General features: G+C 39.6%; 1 protein-coding gene across 5 annotated transcripts in view; it reads left to right on the top strand.

Annotated features, from left to right (window-relative positions):
• The window catches only part of diaph2 (diaphanous-related formin 2), a 357,664-nt gene that overhangs the window by 193,504 nt on the left and 139,946 nt on the right, over positions 1-24,214 (top strand). For all 5 annotated transcript variants that reach the window (XM_080035789.1, XM_080035788.1, XM_080035790.1 and 2 more), the window contains 2 exons: positions 9,637-9,738; positions 12,711-12,805. In XM_080035789.1, coding sequence (XP_079891915.1) covers positions 9,637-9,738; positions 12,711-12,805 — 197 coding nt within the window. The remainder of the gene's footprint in view (positions 1-9,636; positions 9,739-12,710; positions 12,806-24,214) is intronic.

Here is a 24,214-nt window from a genome sequence, read left to right as displayed (position 1 = left end):
GTTCCCTGACTCTGACCCCCCCCCCCCTTTTTAATAGACATGTCCATAGGAAACATTAATCATTTGCAGTCCTACACTCCTCTGCTCTTGTTAATAGAAACATGGAAGGGGGTCACTGAGGGAGATCTGTGCTGTCTCAATTAGAAGAGGAGGCGTTTTTTCCTCTCTCTGGGCCCTGCTCCAGGACCAGCTGTGTACCTTCACTGTGGGCTGAGCCTCTCCCTGCATACTGAAAACATTACTGGCCACAGGTCAGAGTGTCACTCTGCGGGAAGTATCCTGCTCCCTTTACGCCCACCTTTTATTTAGAGATCTTGAATAACCAGAACCAGATGCTTTTTTAAGATTGAAGGACATTCAACTCCTATTACAAGTAGGCTTAAAAAAGTCAAACCCTGTTGAACTCGGGCATATATGTTTTATTTGGAATTGTGTTATGACACTTTGAGGTGGACAACACTCTGGAGAATGCTTGTCAAATAATCTGTGGATAGCTATATCCCACCGATCTGCTACCTGTCCGTATGTGTGTGCGCTGAAAAAAAAAGCTGGTTTTAATACACAGCCTAGGCTCCGTCATCGGAAGAGATATTCACTGATATTGACAAAAAAGTATTTTGACAAGCGTTCTCCAGAATCGCTGACCCTGCCTTTAACACACTATCAACAGTCTCCTTCATCTTTATCATTATTAGCCTCTTCCTCCGTTCCATGTTATTAGTAGGCATGGTGATGATTGCATGGTTGAGAGCTCCCCACCCAACTGCTGTGCCACTGCTTTGGCTCACCTTGAGTGTATGAGTATTAAAAAGACTAGCTTCAACATTCTCACTTTATCAAGGTTAAAGCATGGCAATCAGTGGTAAACTAACTTTCCCAAAATGACTCAAAGTTGTGCTGTTGGAAAAACAACTTGGAAACATGTATATCCAGACTAATAACAGGTGTTATGTATCTCAGCCATGTATCTTGTTTCCATGTATTTTATGTCTCATTTATATTGATGTTTGTTTTTCATTCTGTTTAAGTATGTTCTATCTATGCAGTTTGGCAAAGCTGAATGCACAATAACTGATTTCAAGCCTCTAAGAGATAGCTGGAGTAGTGGATAGAGAGGTGTGTATTAACACAATAAATAGGCTTTTGGTTTGAGAAAGATATGTGTTTAGCCTTGGTCAATGGTATAAATTGGTCACAGCTGGATTCCACTGGTCAATTGCTAGGTTCAGATCTCACACACATTCTATTTCTGAAGGTCTCTCTCATTATTCCAGCTAGGACTGGACCGAGCACCTTTCTACCCTCTCACAAGTCTTATCTTTCCAGTAAACAAGCCGTATCCTGCAAAGTCTTTGCTCACTATGTTTTTATACTCTTTTATTTATTCACTCATGGTCCTCCCATCATATCGGTTTTGTTTGTTTTCCCCCTGACGTCCATCAGGTTTTATGGACGTCTTGAGGGAGTTCAGTATCTCTAAAATAGTCTATATACTGAACTTCAAAGGTTGTGTGTGTGTGTGTGTGTGTTTTTTTATATATATATATATATACAGTGTGTGTGTGTGTGTGTGTGTGTGTGTGTGTGTGTGTGTGTGTGTGTGTGTGTGTGTGTGTGTGTGTGTGTGTGTGTGTGTGTGTGTGTGTGTGTGTGTGTGTGTGTGTATATATATATATATATATATATATATATATATATATATATATATATATATATATATATAGGCCTGTGTGTGTGTGTATAGAGTGGATCTGCAGCATTGCTGAAGCCATTGACTCTCAGAATCCATCTCCTTTAGACCTTGCTGGCAGCTCTCCAGCAGCTCAATCCTCAGCTTGAGTCCCTGAGATGGAGGACAGGGCACATGTTTGCAGGCAGATTGCACATTTGAGGGAATAAATTGCCTCTTAGAGGACCAGACTCCACATTGTCTGTTCCACCCTGTGCTCCTTTGCCTTTGCTGTAAATATGTTTGTTGAAGACCTGTCATTGGCAGTTTCTTTTCTTTCTTTTCGAGGCCAGTCATTTTATGGTGTCTTGTGGCGGGTGCTCAGCCGTATGGTCTGTGTCCGGAAGTGAACATGTGGCAGTGTTTAGCTTTGTAATACACTGGCTTTAATGGACGTCTTGAGGGAGATATTGCATGGAAGGCAACCAGGAATTAAATTTTGGGCCAGCAAACAGACTGGATAGCCAAGTGTGTGGGAAACTCTTCCCAAGAGTATACCTCAGTCGTAAGCTCATATGGTTAAATATGTATGCCAAGTCGTCTCTACTTGGCCAAATCTCTTTTTGCTCAAACATTAACATATTTATTTTTCAATGGAACCTCTATTAATTTGGTAACTTCTTCTGGCAGAGAGAAAGCTTTAACTCCCCCTCCATTAATGGAATGTGTTACAGTTACACTCACCAGAGACTCTTCATGTGTTGTGTTGGCTCCAGTTAATCTTGCGTGTGTTTTGTCAAACATGATTTTGAAGCACTTCTACCTCGACATGCTTCTCAAATCTCTCTCTAGCCTTTTAAGTTAATGCATTGCAACAAATCAGTGTGAAATAAACACTGTTTAATGTTTCCTCTCAAATGTGCATGGCCAAATAAAGTCAAACCATTTGACCCAACATACTGTATGTTAGATCACCATCTGGAACAAGAATCAACTATGTTAGTTTCTAGCTCTACAACATATAGTAGGTGCTTAAAAAGCACGGTTCATATTTAAACTAGGGCTGTCAAAATTATCGCGTTAACGCAGGTTGATTAATTTCTGGAATTAACGCGTTAATTTTTTTTATCGCAATTAACGCATGTGCAGAATGATCCGCCCCGTGCATCCCACCGGCTCTGTACTACAGCCACTCAAACGTTGCGGCTGACCCAGGATCAGTAGCTGCGCGCAGCCAAACATCACAGCACGCTAGCCCATGCCGTGTTTTAAACTGCTAACGGTCACGTCTTTGTCGGGGGCATAGTATATAAAATCAACTGCCGCGGTTGACAGTTGATGTCGGTATCAACAGGAGGACAAACATTGTCCGCTCTGTTCAGAGCCCGCGAGGACACAAACGTCTGCAGTTTTCAGAGGTGTGTGTGAGTAGACATCAACATAACGTTGGCTTCCTGGCACAAATGAACAGTCCCCTAACGTGTTCGCGCGTACACACACACACACACACACACACACACACACACACACACACACACACACACACACACACACACACACACACACACACACACACACACACACACACACACACACACACACACACACACACACACACACCGCGGACAGTAATCAAGTTGTATTCAAGAATGCACAACCTATAGATTCACCAAATAAATGCCATTATATAGCCTATATTTACCCAAAGACATAGTAAAGAGACAGACCAATTGAATTATGGTGTGGTAGGTATATATTTTAGTTTGATTTAAATTTATTTTCAGTATTAAAACCATCATTTGGATTTTCAATTAATACAAATTCTAATTTTAAATCTACATATCCACCTTCTGTCATTTATCTTTCCGTTCATACAACAGTATACAGAGAAAATTCTAATTTTTCAGGCATATTTCGAATGGTAAAATTAATCGTGATTAATCCACAGAATCCTGTGATTAATCTGATTAAAAATTTTAATCGTTTGACAGCCCTAATTTAAACACATTTTCTGCAGTCTTTCATAGTTTTTCCTGATAAAGAAACAAACCATTTTTATTGATCCCACCCTATTCTACCCAACATCAATTTTCAAATGATTGTGCTGCTTGTAATCAGTAATTTGTTTTGATTTGAGTGATAGCCTGGCACAGAAATAATAAACATCCATGTAACGTGGCTTTACAGTATGTCAACCTTGTACACAATGGCTTCACGGAAACTAGGGAGCTGCCAATAAACACTGCCGTATTGTGCCAAGCCCAAATGGCTCTTTACTGATTGGTTGCTTGGGAGATTACATTAACAAACATAAATATGTGCAAAAAGGATGGCATTGTTGTCAGAGTATTACATTGTAGCCACTGGGCAAGTAGTAAAACACGTTTAAAATGTTGGCAAGGACTTTGATCAGCTTTTGCGGACCTACACTGATGGTCAAGTTAAGCTTACTTGGCAGAAACAAACAAATATAAGGCCATTAATTCCCGGAAAGCCCAAAAAAAAACATTTTAATAAAAAAATAAAAAATACACTTTTCAAAGTTTAAATCTCCTTAGCTATAATCCCAAAGTTGAGGGTGGTTCATAGGAAACTGCCGTTTTTAGAGACAGTGGCAGACCATCTGGATGAAATATGCCACCTATAGTCATCCTCTCCACACACCTGGGGCTCCAGCTAATGTGGCAGCTCCAATGTGTGCAAGCCCCCTAGGGCCCATCAGTCCACATGCAGTGCTCAGAGGAAACATGTGACATGTGGCATAATTGAGTCAGCCAGCAAATAATGTAGCAGAGAACCAGCCAACTGATGCCACTACTCAGTGCCCAGCGGGAGAGCTCTGAGCTGTATAGGATGGCATCAGAAAAAAGGAATGTGCCTGTATGAGATTATAAAAGACAATATATTTTTTTGGTTTAATTTGAGATAGCATGGGGCCCGGGGGTAAGGGCCAAGACAGCTAAGGCACTGACGAATAGGCTGAGAGCACCCTGCTGAGAGTGTGAGATACCTAGTTGAGAGGTTCAAGTGCCAGTAGAGAAAAGAGAATGGAGGAGGTCTGAGAGAACAATTTAGTACCAACAGCAGACACATGCATTAGCTCAGTTTATATTCCCCGTCTATCTGTGGGCCATTCTCTAAGGCATATCATTGTTGCCTAATTTTTATTTTTTTTCTGGCTCAATAGTTAATTTGTCCAAGGTTCATGCCACACAAGACATCCTGCATGAATCCTTGGACCTCACATTGTCCCTATCACATGAGACAGAATATTGTGGCTGTAATGTTGTGTTCATTAGATCTACTTTCTGGAGTGATACTACTTCAAACACATATTACAAAGTGTTTCTTAAAGATCCTGTATGTGACATCGGTACATAAAGGTCCTTCTCATATAATTAGCATATTGTGATAAAGTTCAATATTTTCTGTAATGTACTGATAAACATTAGACTTTCATATATTTTAGATTCATTACACACAACTGAAGTAGTTCAAGCCTTTTATTGTTTTAATATTGATGATTTTGGCAAAAAAGTAAAGAAAAACCAAAAATCCCAAATCTCAAAAAATTAGCATATTTCATCCGACCAATAAAAGAAAAGTAACACAAACAATTATGTTCAGTTATGCACTCAATACTTGGTCGGGAATCCTTTCGCAGAAATGACTGCTTCAATGCGGCGTGGCATGGAGGCAATCAGCCTGTGGCAGTGCTGAGGTGTTATGGAGGCCCAGGATGCTTCGATAGCAGCCTTAAGCTCATCCACAGTGTTGGGTCTGGTGTCTCTCAACTTCCTCTTCACAATATCCCACATATTCTCTATGGGGTTCAGGTCAGGAGAGTTGGCAGGCCAATTGAGCACAGTAATACCATGGTCAGTAAACCATTTACCAGTGGTTTTGGCACTGTGAGCAGGTGCCAGGTCTTGTTGAAAAATGAAATCTTCATCTCCATAAAGCTTTTCAGTAGATGGAAGCATGAAGTGCTCCAAAATCTCCTGATAGCTAGCTGCATTGACCCTGCCTTTGATAAAACACAGTGGACCAACACAAGCAGCTGACATGGCACCCCAGACCATCACTGACTGTGGGTACTTGACACTGGACTTCAGGCATTTTGGCATTTCCTTCTCCCCAGTCTTCCTCCAGACTCTGGCACATTGATTTCCGAATGACATGCAAAATTTGCTTTCATCCGAAAAAAGTACTTTGAGCACTGAGTAACAGTCCAGTGCTGCTTCTCTGTAGCCCAGGTCAGGCGCTTCTGCCGCTGTTTCTGGTTCAAAAGTGGCTTGACCCGGGGAATGCGGCACCTGTAGCCCATTTCCTGCACACGCCTGTGCACGGTGGCTCTGGATGTTTATACTCCAGACTCAGTCCACTGCTTCCGCAGGTCCCTCAAGGTCTGGAATCAGCCCTTCTCCACAATCCTCCTCAGGGTCCGGTCACCTCTTCTGGTTGTGCAGCGTTTTCTGCCACACTTTTTCCTTCCCACAGACTTCCCACTGAGGTGCCTTGATACAGCACTCTGGGAACAGCCTATTCGCTCAGAAATTTCTTTCTGTGTCTTACCCTCTTGCTTGAGGGTGTCAATGATGGCCTTCTGGACAGCAGTCAGGTCGGCAGTCTTACCCATGATTGCGGTTTTGAGTAATGAACCAGGCTGGGAGTTTTTAAAAGCCTCAGGAATCTTTTGCAGGTGTTTAGAGTTAATTAGTTGATTCAGATGATTAGGTTAAGAGCTCCTTTAGAGTACCTTTTCATGATATGCTAATTTTTTGAGATATGAATTTGGGGTTTTCATGAGCTGTATGCCAAAATCATCAGTATTAAAACAACAAAAGACCTGAAATATTTCAGTTGGTGTGCAATGAATCTAAAATATATGAAAGTTCAATTATTATCATTACATTATGGAAAATAATCAACTTTATCACAATATGCTAATTATATGAGAAGGACCTGTACTTATAATATGTTAAGCATTACTTAATACAGTAAACAACTGCGTCCCAGATGCCATATGTTGACAGTATGCACTGGAGTTAGACATATGCCTTTAGCGTTGCTTCTTCTGGCTGCCCAGGAGATGTTGCCTCTTTGATTGTTTCTTCAAACATGCGAGCCGGCGCTTCGGGAGCAGACTGTTTGTTCAAGATTTCCTCGGAGACTCCCACCTTGGGTTTGAGCAGAGACATTGTGATGATTAGCAAAAATGCATGCTGCTTCCTTGTAAAGTCATAGGTTGGAAAAAAAAAAGAATCTTAACCCTTATGCCCCGTTGGTGGAAATTTGTGTATCTGGGGTCGCATTTTTTAGATAATTTTGTCTGTGATTGTTCCCTAGCCATATAATTTGGTAAGGAGGTGTGTTTTTCAATGAAGTTTGGATATTCTGAGTTGCATCCATATCTACTTAATTTTGTCTGTATGAGATGTTTTTGTTACACTGGGACCGTTAACTACACAATTTGTACCATTGACTTCCATTATAACGAAATAGTTTGACCCCCCCCCCTTAAAATTAAAGTGAAAAATTATTTTGACTGTAATTTCCCATTTCTCTGTAGTAAACTTGATAAACTTATGTAAAAATAAGGTCAATAAAAAATGCCCCATTTTAGCCCCCCCCCCCCCCCACCCACCCACTAACCTCTATGGTGACCCTTTACAACAAATTGGCATCCTTGTATAATTCATGGCTGCAAACCAATAAAAAAAATACAATACAATGGTTTTGTTGTGTAGTTACATCTTTTAGTCAGAATGGTTGAAGTGAAAAAATATTTTCCAGGAGTCAGTCTGTGTGAACTCAAATCACATAAACTGAAATCCTTGTGTAAAAAGATGCCATTTCGTAAACTCATAAAAAGCCATAAAACCAGTATTTTTGATTCCTTGGCAATGGCAAGATAAAATCTGAATTGATATATGTTTTTGCATTCATTTTGAAGGTAAGGCATCACATTTTAGGTTTTAACTCATTTCTAGTTGATTTACTAATTTCATATGATCTCAAACCGAGGAATAAACATGCCAAATGACACAAACGAGAAATTTTCATATTTTCTGTCAAACTTCAGGATTACTGGCCACTGTGACAAAAAATCTAAAGAAAAATGTCAAAGGTGTTCTGATATGGATAGTATGGACTGCTGTCTGCATGTCCATGACAAAATAAGATTGTGTGTGTATGTGTGTGTGTGTGTGGGGGGGTGTGTGTGTGTGTTTGCATGTGTCATACGATATTAGGGCTGCAAATCTGTACCCCTTGTAATTTCTCTCCTCTCATACACACACACAAGCACACTTTCACACACACACATGCACTTACACATGCTCTCTCTCACACACACACACACACACACACACACACACACACACACACACACACAAAAAAAGCAAAAGCTGTAATTTTGTTGTTTTAGTGAGTGGTTTTCATCATAAACAATCATATTTTGATGATAAAAGAGGTGATAAAATGGGTAAATTTTACTATTCTCTTTCATTTTACCCAACTGCATTGTGTTTTCTGCAGTCAAATGGGAAATCAGAGGCAAAAAAAAATGTTTCACTTTAATGTAAAGGTGGGTTGCCAAAAAGTTGTTATACTGTAAGTCAATGGTAGAAATCTAACTTTTTTTAATTCAATTTGACATTATTCAAAAAGTAATAATGCCCCAAATTCAATTGTATCACCTATTGTTCAGATGGGTGAGCCGCTGATACTAATAATAATCAAAGTTAAAACAAATATTGCTATATTGAATTTTAGTGTATTTTTCAAAAAGGTGGTTGGTGGTATATGATCGAAACTGGCATCTAAAGGGTTATTTTTTAATTGTGATTAATTAAATCATGTCATAGATTGAACAACAACCCCTTAATGAAAAATATGGAAAAACAATTGTGAAAAAATATTGATCTTTCATAAATGTTATGCAATTTAAAGGTCAACATACACAAAATGTACTTAACGGTCCCAGTGTAACTTTTTTTGAATAGGGCATAAGGGTTAAGAATCATCTTTCTCATGTCACTGCTTCCCTATTGTGAAAAAAAGAAAATTGCATTCAACCCTCCTCCGTGCTGTAATTGTTTACCATGCTGACCTTTTGTTCTGTACATGGACACCTGTTTCTTTTAAGAGCCTTATGTTATTGAAGTGCAAGTAAAGAGTAATGTGTGCTGACAGGTGGTGTTTCCCCAGAGTGGGGGAGTCAATACTGTGTCCATTATGAAAACAAAGTTCTCTTCATTCTTGGACCAATTTGTCCATTGTGTTCAGCCATGTAACAGAGACTTAATGCCAGTTTATGAGATTGTTGGGGGGGTAACAATATTATTTTACTGGCTGGAGCATGTTGACAGACAGGGCCTAAGGGAAGGATCTGTGCTTATCAACCATCTAAACCCACTGTCACAATGACAGAAATGTCGCCACAGCCAATCAGATGGAGAGGGGGAAGACATATGCAGGACTGTCCTCAGATGTTACAGCTGATGATCTTGCACATTATGTAGTTCCAGCAAAAGGTTACATTTGGCTGCCATCAGTTTAAGACAGGGAATGGCTGTCCATTTTAGTCTGTAATGCATTATACTCTGTATGTTATTGCAACTGGTTGTAGTATGCATCAATTATTAAAACAAAGTAGCAGAAACAAATATGTCCAGGTGTGGACACTTTTTTTAAATTGGCTTCTTTCATCTGTTGATGATGATGGTAACACACCGTTCTGATGTTTTACCCTTCCAAGCTTTGCAACTTGAGTTACACATGCATACATGGCTTTGCTTTCAGATGTTTGTAAATCATTTATTTCATGTGTCATGGAAAATGTTGAAACATATATTTTTTTAAATACAACACTTATAGCATGCTTTACAAGCTTGTTACATTGCATGCAATGTCTAAAATGCAATTAAAAGCATTTTGAAAATATTATTTTTCTGTTCCTACAGCGAAAAAAGATGTAAGAGATGAGCCTGACGACAGAATGCAACAGTTCAAGAAAAAGGCAAAAGAGCTTCGCATCTTGGATGGCAAGACGGCACAGAATCTTTGTAAGTATATACAGTTATGTTTTATACAGCAATTTGCAACAAATAACCACATGTTATTATTATTTTGTGGAAGTACTAAAGTATAAGGGTTTTTTAAACCATGATCTTTGATGTTTGAAATGGCAGTGTTTTTTTTATTTTCACACATGACACCCCAGGCATTTTAATACCTCCATGAACAAGTTGTTTGTGGGAAACAAACCCTCAGCAGTGATGGTGTTTTACTGAGCCCGTTGGGGAAGTGTTTTCTTGTCAGTTGTTTAGCGGTCACCGCAAGTACAAATAGATTGAATCCAAACTCCCTGTCGGTAATCATGTGTAAGGCAAAGTCCTATCAAAATTGAGCACTGTAATGTATTTATTATTATTATTATTATTATTATTTAATCAAATATAAACGATCTTCAAACCTTGTCTGCCTTGGAATCAAACTTAAAACTCAACACATACACCTGCCATCTTCGTAATAACATAATTCATCCAAAATCCCTAAATATAAAGTATGAAAATGAAATAGTGCACATAAAATAGGTGTTGAGTGGTGGAGCATTTGTTCTTGTTTTCGCAAAATATTCCCGGTGCATTTGCAGCCTTGATATACCTTACCTCAGATACACAATGTAGAAGATGATATCACCTCATGAACTATAAATAGTAGATGATAAGATTGCATGTAACCCTTCCTACCCCTTCCTCTAGCCCCATCTTTTTTTTTTACCTTCCTTTATTAAATGGTGGTAGAGGGGTATGGAATGGCATAATGTAGGGGGGTTGGAAGTAGTTTATGAGTTGATGGGTATATTCCTGTACACTTTGGATGAGGAGAGATATCTTGCTATGATGCAGCATGGCTTCATCCTTCATGAACAGAGGACATATTAATGACTTCATCAGGCTAAATAGTGTGGTCTGATGTCCGGGAGGGGCATGTGGCATGAACAGAAGGACCACACATTGAAGCATATGCGTGTGTGTTTGTATCATGTGTAGACAATTGGGTATGTGCCACACAGTGCACATGCCATTGCACTTGTGTATGAACTGTGACAATGTTGATGGGTGTCACTGGCATCTTTGATCACAGCCCCGGCAGATGGGTTTTAAATTTGTCTCAAAGAGAAAAAAAAAACAAGTGTAGAAAATGCCACCTCCACAATGGCAATGGATGATAGACATGTGGTCGTATGCTGCTACACAGCTCCCCCGAGTAACCTCCACACATACTACAGTGTCGTAGATCATATTCACTGCCTGCTGCCGAACCCTCTTAGCTCCCTTTTCAATTTTGATGTGTGTTAGTATTGAAGGTTCAGTGACTGAGATGGGTATAGGACAAAATGAATGATTGTATTGGGCCAGGCGCCACTTTATGTTTACAAGCATTCTGGTTTCTGATAAATTGTGTCTGTCCTTCCAAAAGTCTACTTGCAGCTCTTAACAATAAGCTGTAGGTGAATGTTGAATAATGAACCCAGAATAATGAGAGTTACAGAGATAGGAGCATAGACTTGTTTTTGCATCGAATAAAATGATCCATTTTGAGTACAATCCTACATTATTGGATGATTGCATTACCCACTTGGTTATCAAAGCAAATGTTAGAGACACATATTACACACCACAATAGTGGTCATGATCGAACCATCGAGTCGCGAGTGAAAGGAACCTGAAGAAAGTAGCATTGACATACTGTCGGCTTAAAAAATGGCAAGACCAGAAAAAATGGCAGTGTGTTTGGATTGGTTGTGTGGTAACGGCTAAGGCACCTGTGAGCTGAGCCAATCAAAGTAGGGCCTGAAAGTGACAGGAGCTAAAACTGAGGGTTTTAGACAGAGGGTGAAAAGGAGTGGAAAATGGGCAATGATGAACAACTGGGAAGTGTGAGAAAAAAAAATAGCCATGAAAACTGTTTATAGTGGAGAGCCCACATTTTTTGTATCTGAACAAAACATGAGCATATTATGTCACCTTTAAGTGGATAACTATGTGTGTAATAAATAGAAGTAGACAGTGAAAAAAAAAGGAATGCACTACCTCTCCGTTTGCATCGCGTCAAATACATAGGCCGGGGTGTCCACTGTTGTAGCACAGTACAGCAGCTGTTGAGAGACTCTCTTCCAACTCATTACCAAACCCCTCCACATGTAACTCACACCTGGATACACCATCAGCTCCAATGTTTTTTTTTTTTTTTTTAACCGTAGGCAGCACCCCACCTGGAGTGAAGCACCCACTAGGCTGTCCCTTCAGGCAAATTCAGTGCACTTCTTTGTATCCACCCAAACAAAAACACTGTACTTCTCCCAGATGGCACCATCAACTCGTTTACAGCAGATTTGTTATTATTATAAATATCACCACAATTTTTTTTGTTACACATATTAGATATTATTATTCACGTTTTATTAAATGTGCACTGTGCGACTTTGGGTGTGTCAGAGAAGTGAACATTTGTCTAAGGTATATTCCCATACCTGAATATGGGTACAAACTTCCCTTACAGGAAAATTGGATCCCTGGAACATTGTTTGGAGTTAGAAAGTTACTGTTTCACTGTTTTTGTGTACAGCAGCAGGGCCAAAAGTTTTGTTTACAAATACATTCTAGTCCTACATTTGGTTCCAGGTGCCTTAAAATTATTGTTTCAATTGTATTATTGTATAAGTATTCGATACTAATAAGTACATGTTGATAAAACATGTTTAGTAAACTGCAGGCTCTGCAAATAAAAAACATAAAAAAATCCCCTCTCCAGAAACTGAATAGTGCACCTTTAATAAAACAAATTGTCAAGGGGGACATAAACTGTCCCGTTGAAGGGCAGAAACTCTCTTTGTTTTTTTCAGGTGACAAAGTAAGTTGCGTGGTCATTTAGTCTTAGGAACGATGAGTGTGCTGTAACGTCTCTTTGAACCCTGCAGTCTAATAAAAAAAGGAGAGGAAATGACTCTCTTCTCTCTCCTTCACAACAGCAATCTTCCTGGGCTCGTTCCGCCTGCCTTATGAAGAGATCCGGGACATTGTGCTGCAGGTAGACGAGGAAAGACTGAGCGAATCACTCATCCAGGTAAGACTGATGTTCAACGTGGTGTGTTTTTTTAATATTTTTTTTATCACTCAGTCACGCACACATACCCTTATTTTTACACTCTGAAAATGTGTGTGTGTGTGTGTGTGTGTGTGTGTGTGTGTGTGTGTGTGTGTGTGTGTGTGTGTGTGTGTGTGAGCGTGTAATACTTGTTATGCAACGTTGACATGAGAAGATGATTTTTTAAATTTCAGTGTCTCTAGCGGATAGCTTGGTGACCCCATTTCAATCCTGGTATCGCCTGTTGTTGGCACAAATCAGTCTCATCATTATCATTGGTACCATAGAGATCCCCCTATTCATCGTATTATAATGGACGGCCAAGGACAAGGCTTGGCAAACTCTTGCCAACTCCAGCCTCCTTTCCACTTGCTTTTGTCCTAAACCATAATGGATGAGCTTTCTAAAGGCTAGTTGTTTTTGCTTCCTTTGTATCTGTTTTTCTCTCTCTCAGAAAGCATTAATTAATCGGGAGAGGTCAGGTGAGCATGCATCACTGGGCACTGTGTGTTTTTTTGTTCTCTTACACCGTCCTTGTTTCAAGCACTAAAACAAGTCTTCAAGTTCAAATGGATTTGTCGTCTTTTGTTTCTGTTTTACTGCAGTATGTGTAGACCCCAGAATTGAGTGACAAAAAGAAGATTTGGTTCCACTATAATATTGGTACTAAATGTACTGTTATGTTTTTTTTTTATCAAGCTTAAATCTAGAGACCCCTCCTACTGCGGAAAAATGTATGACAAAAAATAAATTAAAATATCAGCTTTGTGCTGTTATACATTATACATATTTTCCCACATGGCTTATCAACAAACACTTTCACATGAGCTAGTCTGCTTCCTACCCACTGTGCGGATCCCAGACACTAGTAAAGGGCAGCGAGGCAATATATATTTAGATGGGGCCTATCCAGAAAGCTGCCCTGCAGGACTATTATTTTGAGCTCTGATAACCTTTAATTGGCTGGCAATCTGGCAGAAAGTACAAAGTGTACTTTATGAGTTGGCAGACTCCCCCCACTGCCTTATGAAGGAGAAAAAGGAAGTTAAGGTGTTGACCTTTCTCAACCTTGTGCATTTCCATTGCAAAGTAGAAATAATGTATATCTGCCAGCATGGCAGCTGTGTCCCCGACACATCCCAACCAAGGCTTGGTTGTGTCCAGCACCAGACAAATAGCAACACCGATTTAAAATAAACATCATCCACCATCAAACAGCTGCCATTAAACTGACCTTGTCCGACACCATGTGGTGCCAAGCCAATAGTTGAAATGAGAACTTTTTCTCAAGGCTCCAAGTCATTTAAAAAAAGCATTAACATGGCACCAAACAGATATACCAATAAAGTCACGGATTAGCAAATGATGGCCAAACCTAACAACAAAAAAAACCCAGAAAAGTACAAATGCTACACCACCCAAGTTCAGATGTTCTCAGTGAAGTCTGTATTATGATGCAGACAAGACAACTATGCAAACACCTCATTGTGATGATTTCCGTTGTTCCCGTCCTCTCTCTAGGTTTTTTTACTGGGAGTTTTTTTCTCAGCCGAGCTAATGGTGTAAGGGCAGGGTGTCATATTGTATGGAATGTAAAGCCCGCTGAGGCAAATATATATTTTCTGATATTGGGCTATACAGATAAAACATTTTTTGATTTGATTTCTTCCTGCTCTCTCGACGATGCGACCGCTAAAAAGAGGAATGCTCAACAAGTCTAATGAGAGCCTGTGTGTGAGGCGACACAAGCATCAGGGAACCGAGCGTAATGTCACAAAACCCAGGGGGACTGAGAGGACCAACTGAGTTAACTTATCGCTGCAGAAGGAGCCCACATCTGGCAAAGTGTGTTACTGCTGGTTAGATAGACAGCGCTCAAGACAAAGTAATAAAGCAGAGGCTGCACAATTAGGACTATGTTTGAGAAAAAAAGTTGATTTTCTCATTCATTTTAATTCACCTTCAGTTATAGTTATTTGATGATGTTAGTGCTTCTCAGAAAATGTTGATGGCCTGATAAATACAGTCAGAGAGCTAATACAGTGGCACTGAAGGGGAACCAAAGGGACTTCCTGCTGGGTGACACAGTCCTGAATGTGGGCTCCATCTGCACAGTGCTCAGCCACACTCATTATACTGATTAATCACTCCACACCACCCACTTTCAGCCACACGCCAATCACCATTTATCCACATGGACAACTGCACACACACACACACACACACACACGCACTCACAGACACACACACACACACACACACACACACACACACACACACACACACAGAGTGGGAAGATGTGTCGACATGGCTGGGGCGAAACTAAAGTGCATTTACAATCTTGCTTATGTTACAAGGAGTTGGTGATTATATGCATACTGTATATTAGAACCTTTTCTGAAAAACGGTTTACTTTTGATACAATGAGAAAATATAAATAAAACAATTCAGCTTTAAAATTGTGCCTTGGCATATTTGTTTCTTCTTTTGGCTTTTAAGTTTGTATTAGTTGTTTAGTATATAAACAATACACATAATACACAATTCCTTGGCATCATTTTGAAAAGAAGATCGACATGCATGCAGAGCAGCAGGGCAAGGAGACAAATTGAAGGAATGTTGGAAATGGAGGGAAATCAAGGAAGCAAGAGGTGTTCATAATAATGCATCTAAAACCCTGCAACTCAATCTCATTATCTTCCCTCTCCGTTCGACATGTCTAATGCAATGATTTGTCAGCAGAATGTGGCACCGCGCTGGCCTTGAAGTACCCCTACAATGTGTCACCCTAGCAGAGTGGATAGATATGAGCTGATTGGCTCTCCTTATTCTGCATTAGGGCCCATCAACGCCTCAACAGATGATGTACACATCCCTGAATGCTGGCAGACAGTCATTGCTCTCGCACATTCATCCAGACTTCATATGAATCCTCTCAATGCCACACTTTATTTTCATTTTGCATGCACGCAGCGTACACCAATACGTACAGTACATGCAAATGGATGGACAATGTCAGCGGTGTCCTCTCTGTCTCCTTGTCTCTGCGCAATTTTGTCATTTTTATCATCCAACCGAATTTTTTTATTATTTTCTGGTTTCTTTAATTCTCTTCTGACAGTTAACTGAAATATTTTTTGTGTTTTGGACAAAACAATACATTTGAGGACGTCAAAATGGGCTTTGGAAACAGATCAACATGTTTCACCATTTTCTGACATTTTACGGACAAAACCACTTATCGATCAATAATTGATTAATCAAGAAAATAATCGACACATTGATTGATTATCAAAATAACCGTTAGTTGCAGCCCTACCCTTTAATAGTCATTGTTTTGGTGGACAGAGTTCACTCTTGTTTATCAGGTCACGTTCATCAGATTTAACAAGACTACCATACCCTGTATAACAATGAGATGAAGAGGCCACTCAAAGACACTAATGCAGATTGGCTCAATGTATTAACAGATTGAGCCTCAGAAAGCTTGGCTAAGGTCTGCTGTTAACAGGCTGACAGCCTGACAAGGGTAGTCATTGCCATTGTTTGCTGGCAACAGAAGCAGCAAGGGAGAGGTCAGCTTCCTTGTTGCATTGTGTTTACATTTAGCTTTCCATTGTCAATACAGAGCTTCAAGTGCCCCAGTGTGTTTAGTGGCACCCTTGCTACTGCATATTCTACCTTACCTGGATTGTTTAAATGGTGATGTAGCTATGGCCCTGACCCTCCTGCCATTGACCTAAATTTGCTCTCATGTGGTGTTTTAAGTTCTCCAAAAGTCCCTCAAAGCCTCTTCATCCCCAGGGAGAAGGCTTAACTGGCATATTGATGGTAATTGGTCCCATGACCTTACAGTTCCTGCCAATGGAGCACACAGAGGCCAAACAAAATACATATTCTTAATAAACGCTTGTAAACCTCAGTGGTTTATGGTGTAATCAACTGGTACACATGCAGGGGGCTGCTCATAATAGTCCACTGTCAAAGTTAATGCGATGCAATGGGTTAAGAGCATCAAGAGTGTGTGTTACTATAGTAACCATGCAATGGTGTTTGTGCATTGTCACTAGTTCCTTGTTTGTAGAATAAGAACAGCTGTTGTTAGTGTAATGTAGAACTGAGGTGAATTTGTTTGTATGTCTGTGTTTTACACTCAGTAAAAATTCCCATAACAAATGTAATGTTCTGAAACACCTTTTAGACCAAAATATTTCAATCAGTTCAATGGAAATATATTTTGTGGGGATTCCCCTTTCAAGGCGCCTGAAACTCCTTTTGAGGTGATGCAGTATAACAATAAATAATAGCAAGAAACCCTTTGCTGTTGAGGCAATGGTCCCTGGGAAATTGTAAAAATAAGTTCAAGTGGCTGACAGTGTAGTTTTTTGTTGTATCACACATGCTCTGCAATATCTGGAATAAACTGTATCCAAGGGCGTTGTTGGGAAGATGTATTACTTAGCCTACGTAGTAATGACTATTTTTTATTTATTTTATTTTTTATTTTTTTTACAATATCTATTTTGGACTACCTGGCTTTCCCTAGTTGATTTATTGACACATCTTAGGGAATTGCTTATGTGATTAAAGTTGACAACTTCTTAAAATGTCCTACAATACATGCCCCCCAAATATAAGCTTTCTAATTTCTAATCAGCTTCCCTACCTCCATCCAATGGCCATGGTTATTCATGCAGTAAATATAGTATATACTGTATAGTTTATTGTGACTTCATTGGAGTCCCTTTGATGTGGTGGCCCATTTCTAATTTAACCATGTCACATCAAAGCTCATCACTATACATTGACATCCGTGGATCAGAGCTAGTGCAAAATCACAAGGGACTGTGTTGTGTTGGACCACTGACGTTCAAAAAGTTGCAGTTACATTATTCAACTTCTGCTGCACTGTTATCTAACTTGATTTACAATGACCCACATTCAGTCCATGAGTGTGAGGCCAGACATATTTAAACTGTTCACATATCTAGCAAGTCATATGTTATGTAACGAGCAATCTGTCTGTTTTAATAGCATCTATCATTTAAAGTTGAACAGTGTAAAATAGGGCGGCCGTGGTGGCTCAGGAGATAGAACGGTGGTCCAACCAGTTTCTGATTTTATAGTGACCTTATGTGGTCCACATGTTGAAGTGTCCTTGGGCAAAACACTCCGATTCGAGACTGACCCCCAAAACGGCTTGCTCTACCCATGTATGACAGCAATTATTACTGCTAATGAACCGTTCTCGTGAAAAGAGACAAGAAAAGCGGGGCATTCAATTGACATAAATACACACATAGACAGTTGGTGTATTTCAAATACTCAGTAAGAACAGTTTTGTAGGCTGCCGCAGAGCAGCTTTTTCCCCCACCCCTACCGAGAACATGCCATGTGATTCAGCTGCTCAAAATGAAGGAGTCATCACTAAATATTTAAGCACGCCCAGTTTTTGGTGCGTGTGGTAAGCTAACTCTTGTCAGCGGATGATATGACCCTCGGGGCTTGTTTTGCAGAATATCAGAGTGGCTTCTTAATGTTTAATGTCTGCCAATGTATTTTATATTACCCCATCTCCTTTTCAAAAGGAAATGTTAATGACTAACACTGCACCACATCTATTCATTTGTAATTAGTATTGCCCTGTGTTGTGTGCAAATGCATAACGAAGAAATATCAAAGAAGTGCAGAGAAATGTCCAGTATTAACACTCAGCATGTCTTGATTAGTTAATGTGTGCACATTATTTAGAACACTCACTGGTTCACATGCCAGGGCTTGTAATCAAACAGCTGGAAACATTTGTATTTGTTTTACCATTCTAGATTAGCAGAATAATACTTTGAATATTAAAACGTGACTTAAAGTCACAGCATGCTGCACACTTTAAAGACACATTATACCATGTGCAAGGATGCATTGATGTGTCAAACAAACACACCCATTTAAAGTGGTGATTCATGGGGAGTCGACCTATCGGCATGTCATTGTACATCATATCTTAGGTCTCTCTTTTGTTATGCGTGTCGTTATTTTATTTCTTTACATATTTTAACTTTTGATTAAGTGAAAATGATGTAAACTGTGGTTTATCCTGAGTTCTAGTTTCCCACACCGTCATGACTCAAAAATGAGTTTTGCAGTTTGGCAATGCATATACACTCAACAAAAATATAAACGCAACACTTTTGTTTTTGCTCCCATTTTTCATGAGATGGACTTAAAGATCTAAAATTCATTCCAGATACACAATTGTACCATTTCTCTCAAACATTGTTCACAAATCTGTCTAAATGTGTGATAGTGAGCACTTCTGCTTTGCTGAGATAATCCATCCCATCTCACAGGTGTGCCAAATCAAGATGCTGATCTGACATCATGATTAGTGCACAGGTGTGCCTTAGACTGTCCACAATAAAAGGCCACCCTGAAATGTGCAGTTTTGTCTCACAGCAAAATGCCACAGATGCCACAAGCATTGAGGGAGCGTGCAATTGGCATGCTGACAGCAGGAATGTCAACCAGATCTGTTGCTCGTGCATTGAATGTTAATTTCTCCACCATAAGCCGTCTCCAGCAACTTCGTACAGCCATTGAAGAGGAGTGGACCAACATTCCACAGGCCACAATTGACAATCTGATAAACTCTATGCGAAGAAGATGTGTTGCACTGCATGAGGCAAATGGTGGTCACACCAGATACTGACTGGTTCTGAGTCCCCAGACCGCCAATAAAGCAAAAAAATGCACATTTCAGAGTGGCCTTTTATTGTGGACAGTCTAAGGCACACCTGTGCACTAATCATGATGTCAGATCAGCATCTTGATGTGGCACACCTGTGAGGTGGGATGGATTATCTCAGCAAAGCAGAAGTGCTCACTATCACACATTTAGACAGATTTGTGAACAATGTTTGAGAGAAATGGTACAATTGTGTATCTGGAATGCATTTTAGATCTTTAAGTCCATCTCATGAAAAATGGGAGCAAAAACAAAAGTGGTGCGTTTATATTTTTGTTCAGTGTATGTATTTAAAAAAACACATATATGTGTTTATATTTTTAAAACAATCATGTCCACTTCCTTTTAAATCCTAATAGACAGTGACAAGGTTGTCTCACAGTAAACACCAGCATTTTCAGGTTTTGGCTTAGCACTACTTCTGTTCACTTCGCCATGGCAACAACCTTTCCGCCAGGTCTCCCAGGAGTCCTTGGTACTAGCCTTCCTTGTTATTATTGTTTATCTCTCTTGTCAATCACCCAGATCACCAGGATGCTCATCCATATTCATGGACCCATCATTACATGCAGTATCCGATTGGCTGCAGGCTCTGGCAGTGCCCATGCCATCCTTTGTTATATGCTGTAACAACAGGTGATTGTAGCAACAGCAGCCTGGCACATTGTTGGGCATCATTTGCATGGTGTAAAAGTGCACATGTGGGGCAATGCGATAAGTATGGCTGTGCATTGGGCCTGTTGGATTAGAGCTTAAGCAGGAGAAACGGGGTCCCTCCTTGGGCTTAATTGTAGAGTATTTTGGCACACGGCACAAAACTCTCTTCTGCATCAAATGCTAATTTAACAATGAAATGTGAAATACATTATGTTGATTTAGTAGGGCTGGGAAAACAAGGCAGAAATGGAGGAGACATTGAATAAACAAAGTCAAGGCAGGCGAAACAGAGGCAAGGCTTGGCTTGGCTTGGCTTGTTGCAATATGATTTTGCTTACAGAAATTGATGGCCACTACCCAAGGTACTACATGTACTTTTCACTGATCATCACCATGCTGTTGATCTCTATCCACGGGTCCAGGCCAGGTACCCTATACGCAGTCTGAATATTGATTAAAAGCACAGAAATTTCACACACACACACACACACACACACTTAGCATGCAGACACACACCCAAATGCATACACACAGACAAGTTAATTCACAATACAGCTCAACAGTTTCATTTTGATTAGGTGGAATCCATGCAGCTTATCCAAAGGCACACTGGGTGCTGTGTTTTCTTAACTGAGTAAAAATGTGTTTTCTGTTTTCACTCTCCAATTCAATGTCTTTGTTTCTGTGACAGATGGCACATCACACACAGAGACACTCTCAGACAGCAGACTCCACAAACAAATTAATTTCTATTACTGTTTTGCATGCAAGCTCTCTTCCTATTTTGATTGACAGTCTCATCATATACCAGCACTGTATTAGGATGGCTCTATTAGGCATTGCAGAAAAGTAGAATATTCCAAAATTAGAGTGAATTTCAATGCAGCGGGCAGAATTCATATTTATTATATTATTATATTTATAATTCTATAAAATAATAATATAATGCAATGATAATGTATGTATTCACATGTTAAAGCACAATCCCCTGTTACTCAATATACAAAAGTTAGTCATCTTTAAGTCCTGAGGGCTCACACTAGATTCTTGTGAAGGTGAAATACGCTTTCAGGAACATTTTATTTATCTCTTGCTTTCTTTGTTTTCTTTTTCTTTTATATTTCTGTTACTCTTCTTTGTTATTTTCTCCTTTACCGAAATCTATCGTTCGGTTTATCTTGTTTAATTTATCTTTGCGAAAACCCTCCATTTGCTTCTGCTAATTCCCCCTTTTAATCCTGCTTCACATATGCCATGGTGGATGTAAGTCCTCAGGTGTGCGCATTAAATAAATCCCTCCACATTTTCTTCTAAAAGACAAATTTAATGTCACAGTACGTCTGTCAGGTTTTCCAGTCCCAACCCTAAAATTAATCTCTCCTCCCCTCCCTCTCTCTCTCTCTCAAGCTTTCTTCCCTCTCTCTCACTGTGTGTATGTCTTTCTCTAAGACTGCATTTCTCATTTAGTTTAATGCGATTTTAGAATCTGTCACACTCAGTTTTGTTGCCTGTCAGCTTGTCACTGTAGCTGTGCTCACTGTGATATTTGAGGTGTTTGTGTGGTTTGGCAGGCTGCATATTCTCTAAGACTACTATGGCCTGTATGACTGATGTTCATTGTTTAACATGTTTACTTGTGAGACAGGATTTGCCGTTGTTTGTAGTTGTTTGTTCTTTGTCTTTCTCGCTTAAGTTTTTTGAGGTCTTGTTGATTGTTGAAAATGTCTGCTCACATTAAGGGACATTTTATAACATAAAAACATGTATTGTGATTTCAAATGCTTAGAGATCTCCTATTATAGCCTACTACTTTTCTGGTTTTAATTTCTTGTTAAAAACTGCTATAGAGCAACCTGACACGAATCACATCACAAAAAAAACATGTCAATTTTCGGGAAACTCTTCCTCTCATCTGAGCGAGCACAGCAGTCTGCTCCACACTCGGCTTTGTGCTTCATAGCCCCCCGTCTGCAAACCCCACTCCGTTGTGATTGGTTACCTTCCTTCCAGAACACTTTCAGCTGCGCGCGGGGAGATTTGAGAGCAAGAAGGTGGGGGCATGGCCGGAGCTTGCCTGAGCAGCATTACCATACATGGAAACATCCGCTTTTGTGACGACAAGAATATCCGGAAGTTCTGAACCGATTTGAACACGTGATTTCTCTACCGGCTGCCCTAGTGTTTAGTGCTCTGCACAGCCACCCCAGACGGTCAGCAGGGAATACGTCGAAATGCATGTACGTCATTATTTGATAAGCTAGTATGGTTAAACATGACTATTATTCATTATAACAACGTTTATAGGTCATAAAAGTCAAAAAGTATCATAGGTCCTCTTTAACAAATGTTTTATTTTTATTTTTCTGAATTCAAAATTATTCATAGAATATATATATATTTTTTTTTTTGGAAGGTACTGCACTCCATTTTGCTGAGTATTATCTGCCAAAACTGTCACCTTTTTCTCTTACCTTTAAGCTTGGTGTCATGAATAATGTGTCTTTTGTCCAGTCTTTTTTGGAACTGTCAAGTGTTCCAAGTGTTTGAGTTGTTCTTGTCCGTCTTATATTTTGTTATTGATTTAGAGTGAAGTCTCATTTGCCATGAGTGCCAGCCAGGAAGGGAGCCTGCTGAGGTGTCACAGCAGAGAGATGACAAATAATGCTCTGCATTATAGCATTGGCAAAATGCCACATGGTTGTTTGCTGTGTCTACTAAATATAAGGAGAAACACCATTACAGGAGAACATCACATGTGTCAACCATATAGGAGACATTAATGTTCTTCCGTCTTTGTTGTGGACATACTTGTGGCCTAATAAATGCTTAGAGTAGTTAACTCAGATCCACATTTAGACTTCAAGTGATTCCTTCTCTTTTCTCATTTGTTTAACCCAGCTTAATAAAGACTGTATTGCTCTGAAAGCTTCATCGATTGTTGGGTCTCAGCTCTCAGGCGGCTGCATCTTACATGTTTCTTTTTTCAAATTATTATTTTGACATTACTGTTGGGAGTTTGTTTTTCTGTGCTCCATGTAGCAGTCGTAAAGTAGTTGTGGTATGTGATACAAATATGGCTGTGACACACCAATTTGATTTGTATTGTATTCAGTATACTAATACAAAGCCTCTGAGCATTTTTACTTTGCACTACATCAGTAACTGCTGTTTTTACCAGCATGCAGCGCCGTAATCTGGATGGTTAAGTTACTGCCTTATACATGCCTAATGTCCCCTTTATGAATTGTATTAACTCAGCATGGGTTTGCGACTGCTGGGAAACTGTGAACTTGATTCACTGGCAGCTAGTTGACATCAGAAGAGATCAAAGTATGGACATGAAAGCCCTATGGATGCTGTCCTCATCTACAAATGTTTAGTGTATACGTAAGGCTGTATTTTATTACTTTTACACTCTCCTTTACCCTCGTAAATGATCCCAGTCCTCAAGTACAAGCCTTTCATAGTATGCTTAGCAGTATATTATTGCAATTAGTTTTTTCGAAATGTACTATAGTTTATTTTTTATTTATTTATATATTTATATATCTATATATTCTAAATGTACATTTGCAAGTTATTGTCAGGTAAAAACAAAGAGAGTACTGAGTACTGAGGTTCTCTTAGACCTTCTGTTGTCATGTATCTGTAACTCTATAGAAAATGACATTGTAAAGTATCGTGTTCAATGATTTCCTAATGTGTTTCACACAAGACTTATCTTATTGTTATGGTTATTCTTTAAAATAGAATCTAACTATTTCTGACAGGCAGGCAAGGGTTGTGTGCACCCATGAGTGTTGGCAGTGGCTGTGTCTCGATTCAGAGACCACGCACTTGGTAGGACGCAGTCTCGCGGTCTATGAAGGCTATAGCCTATGAAGGCCGATTTTAAGGCCGGTTTTAAGGCCAACGAGCCTTGTTAAACGAGACGGTCTCCGCAGGTCTCCGTTTACGAGCATTTCCGGTTTACGTAACAAGCCGTTACC

The sequence above is a fragment of the Ammodytes marinus genome (assembly GCF_949987685.1).
Source record: "Ammodytes marinus genome assembly, chromosome: 10".
Taxonomy (NCBI): domain Eukaryota; kingdom Metazoa; phylum Chordata; class Actinopteri; order Uranoscopiformes; family Ammodytidae; genus Ammodytes; species Ammodytes marinus.
This window is presented reverse-complemented; position numbering and strand designations above follow the sequence as displayed.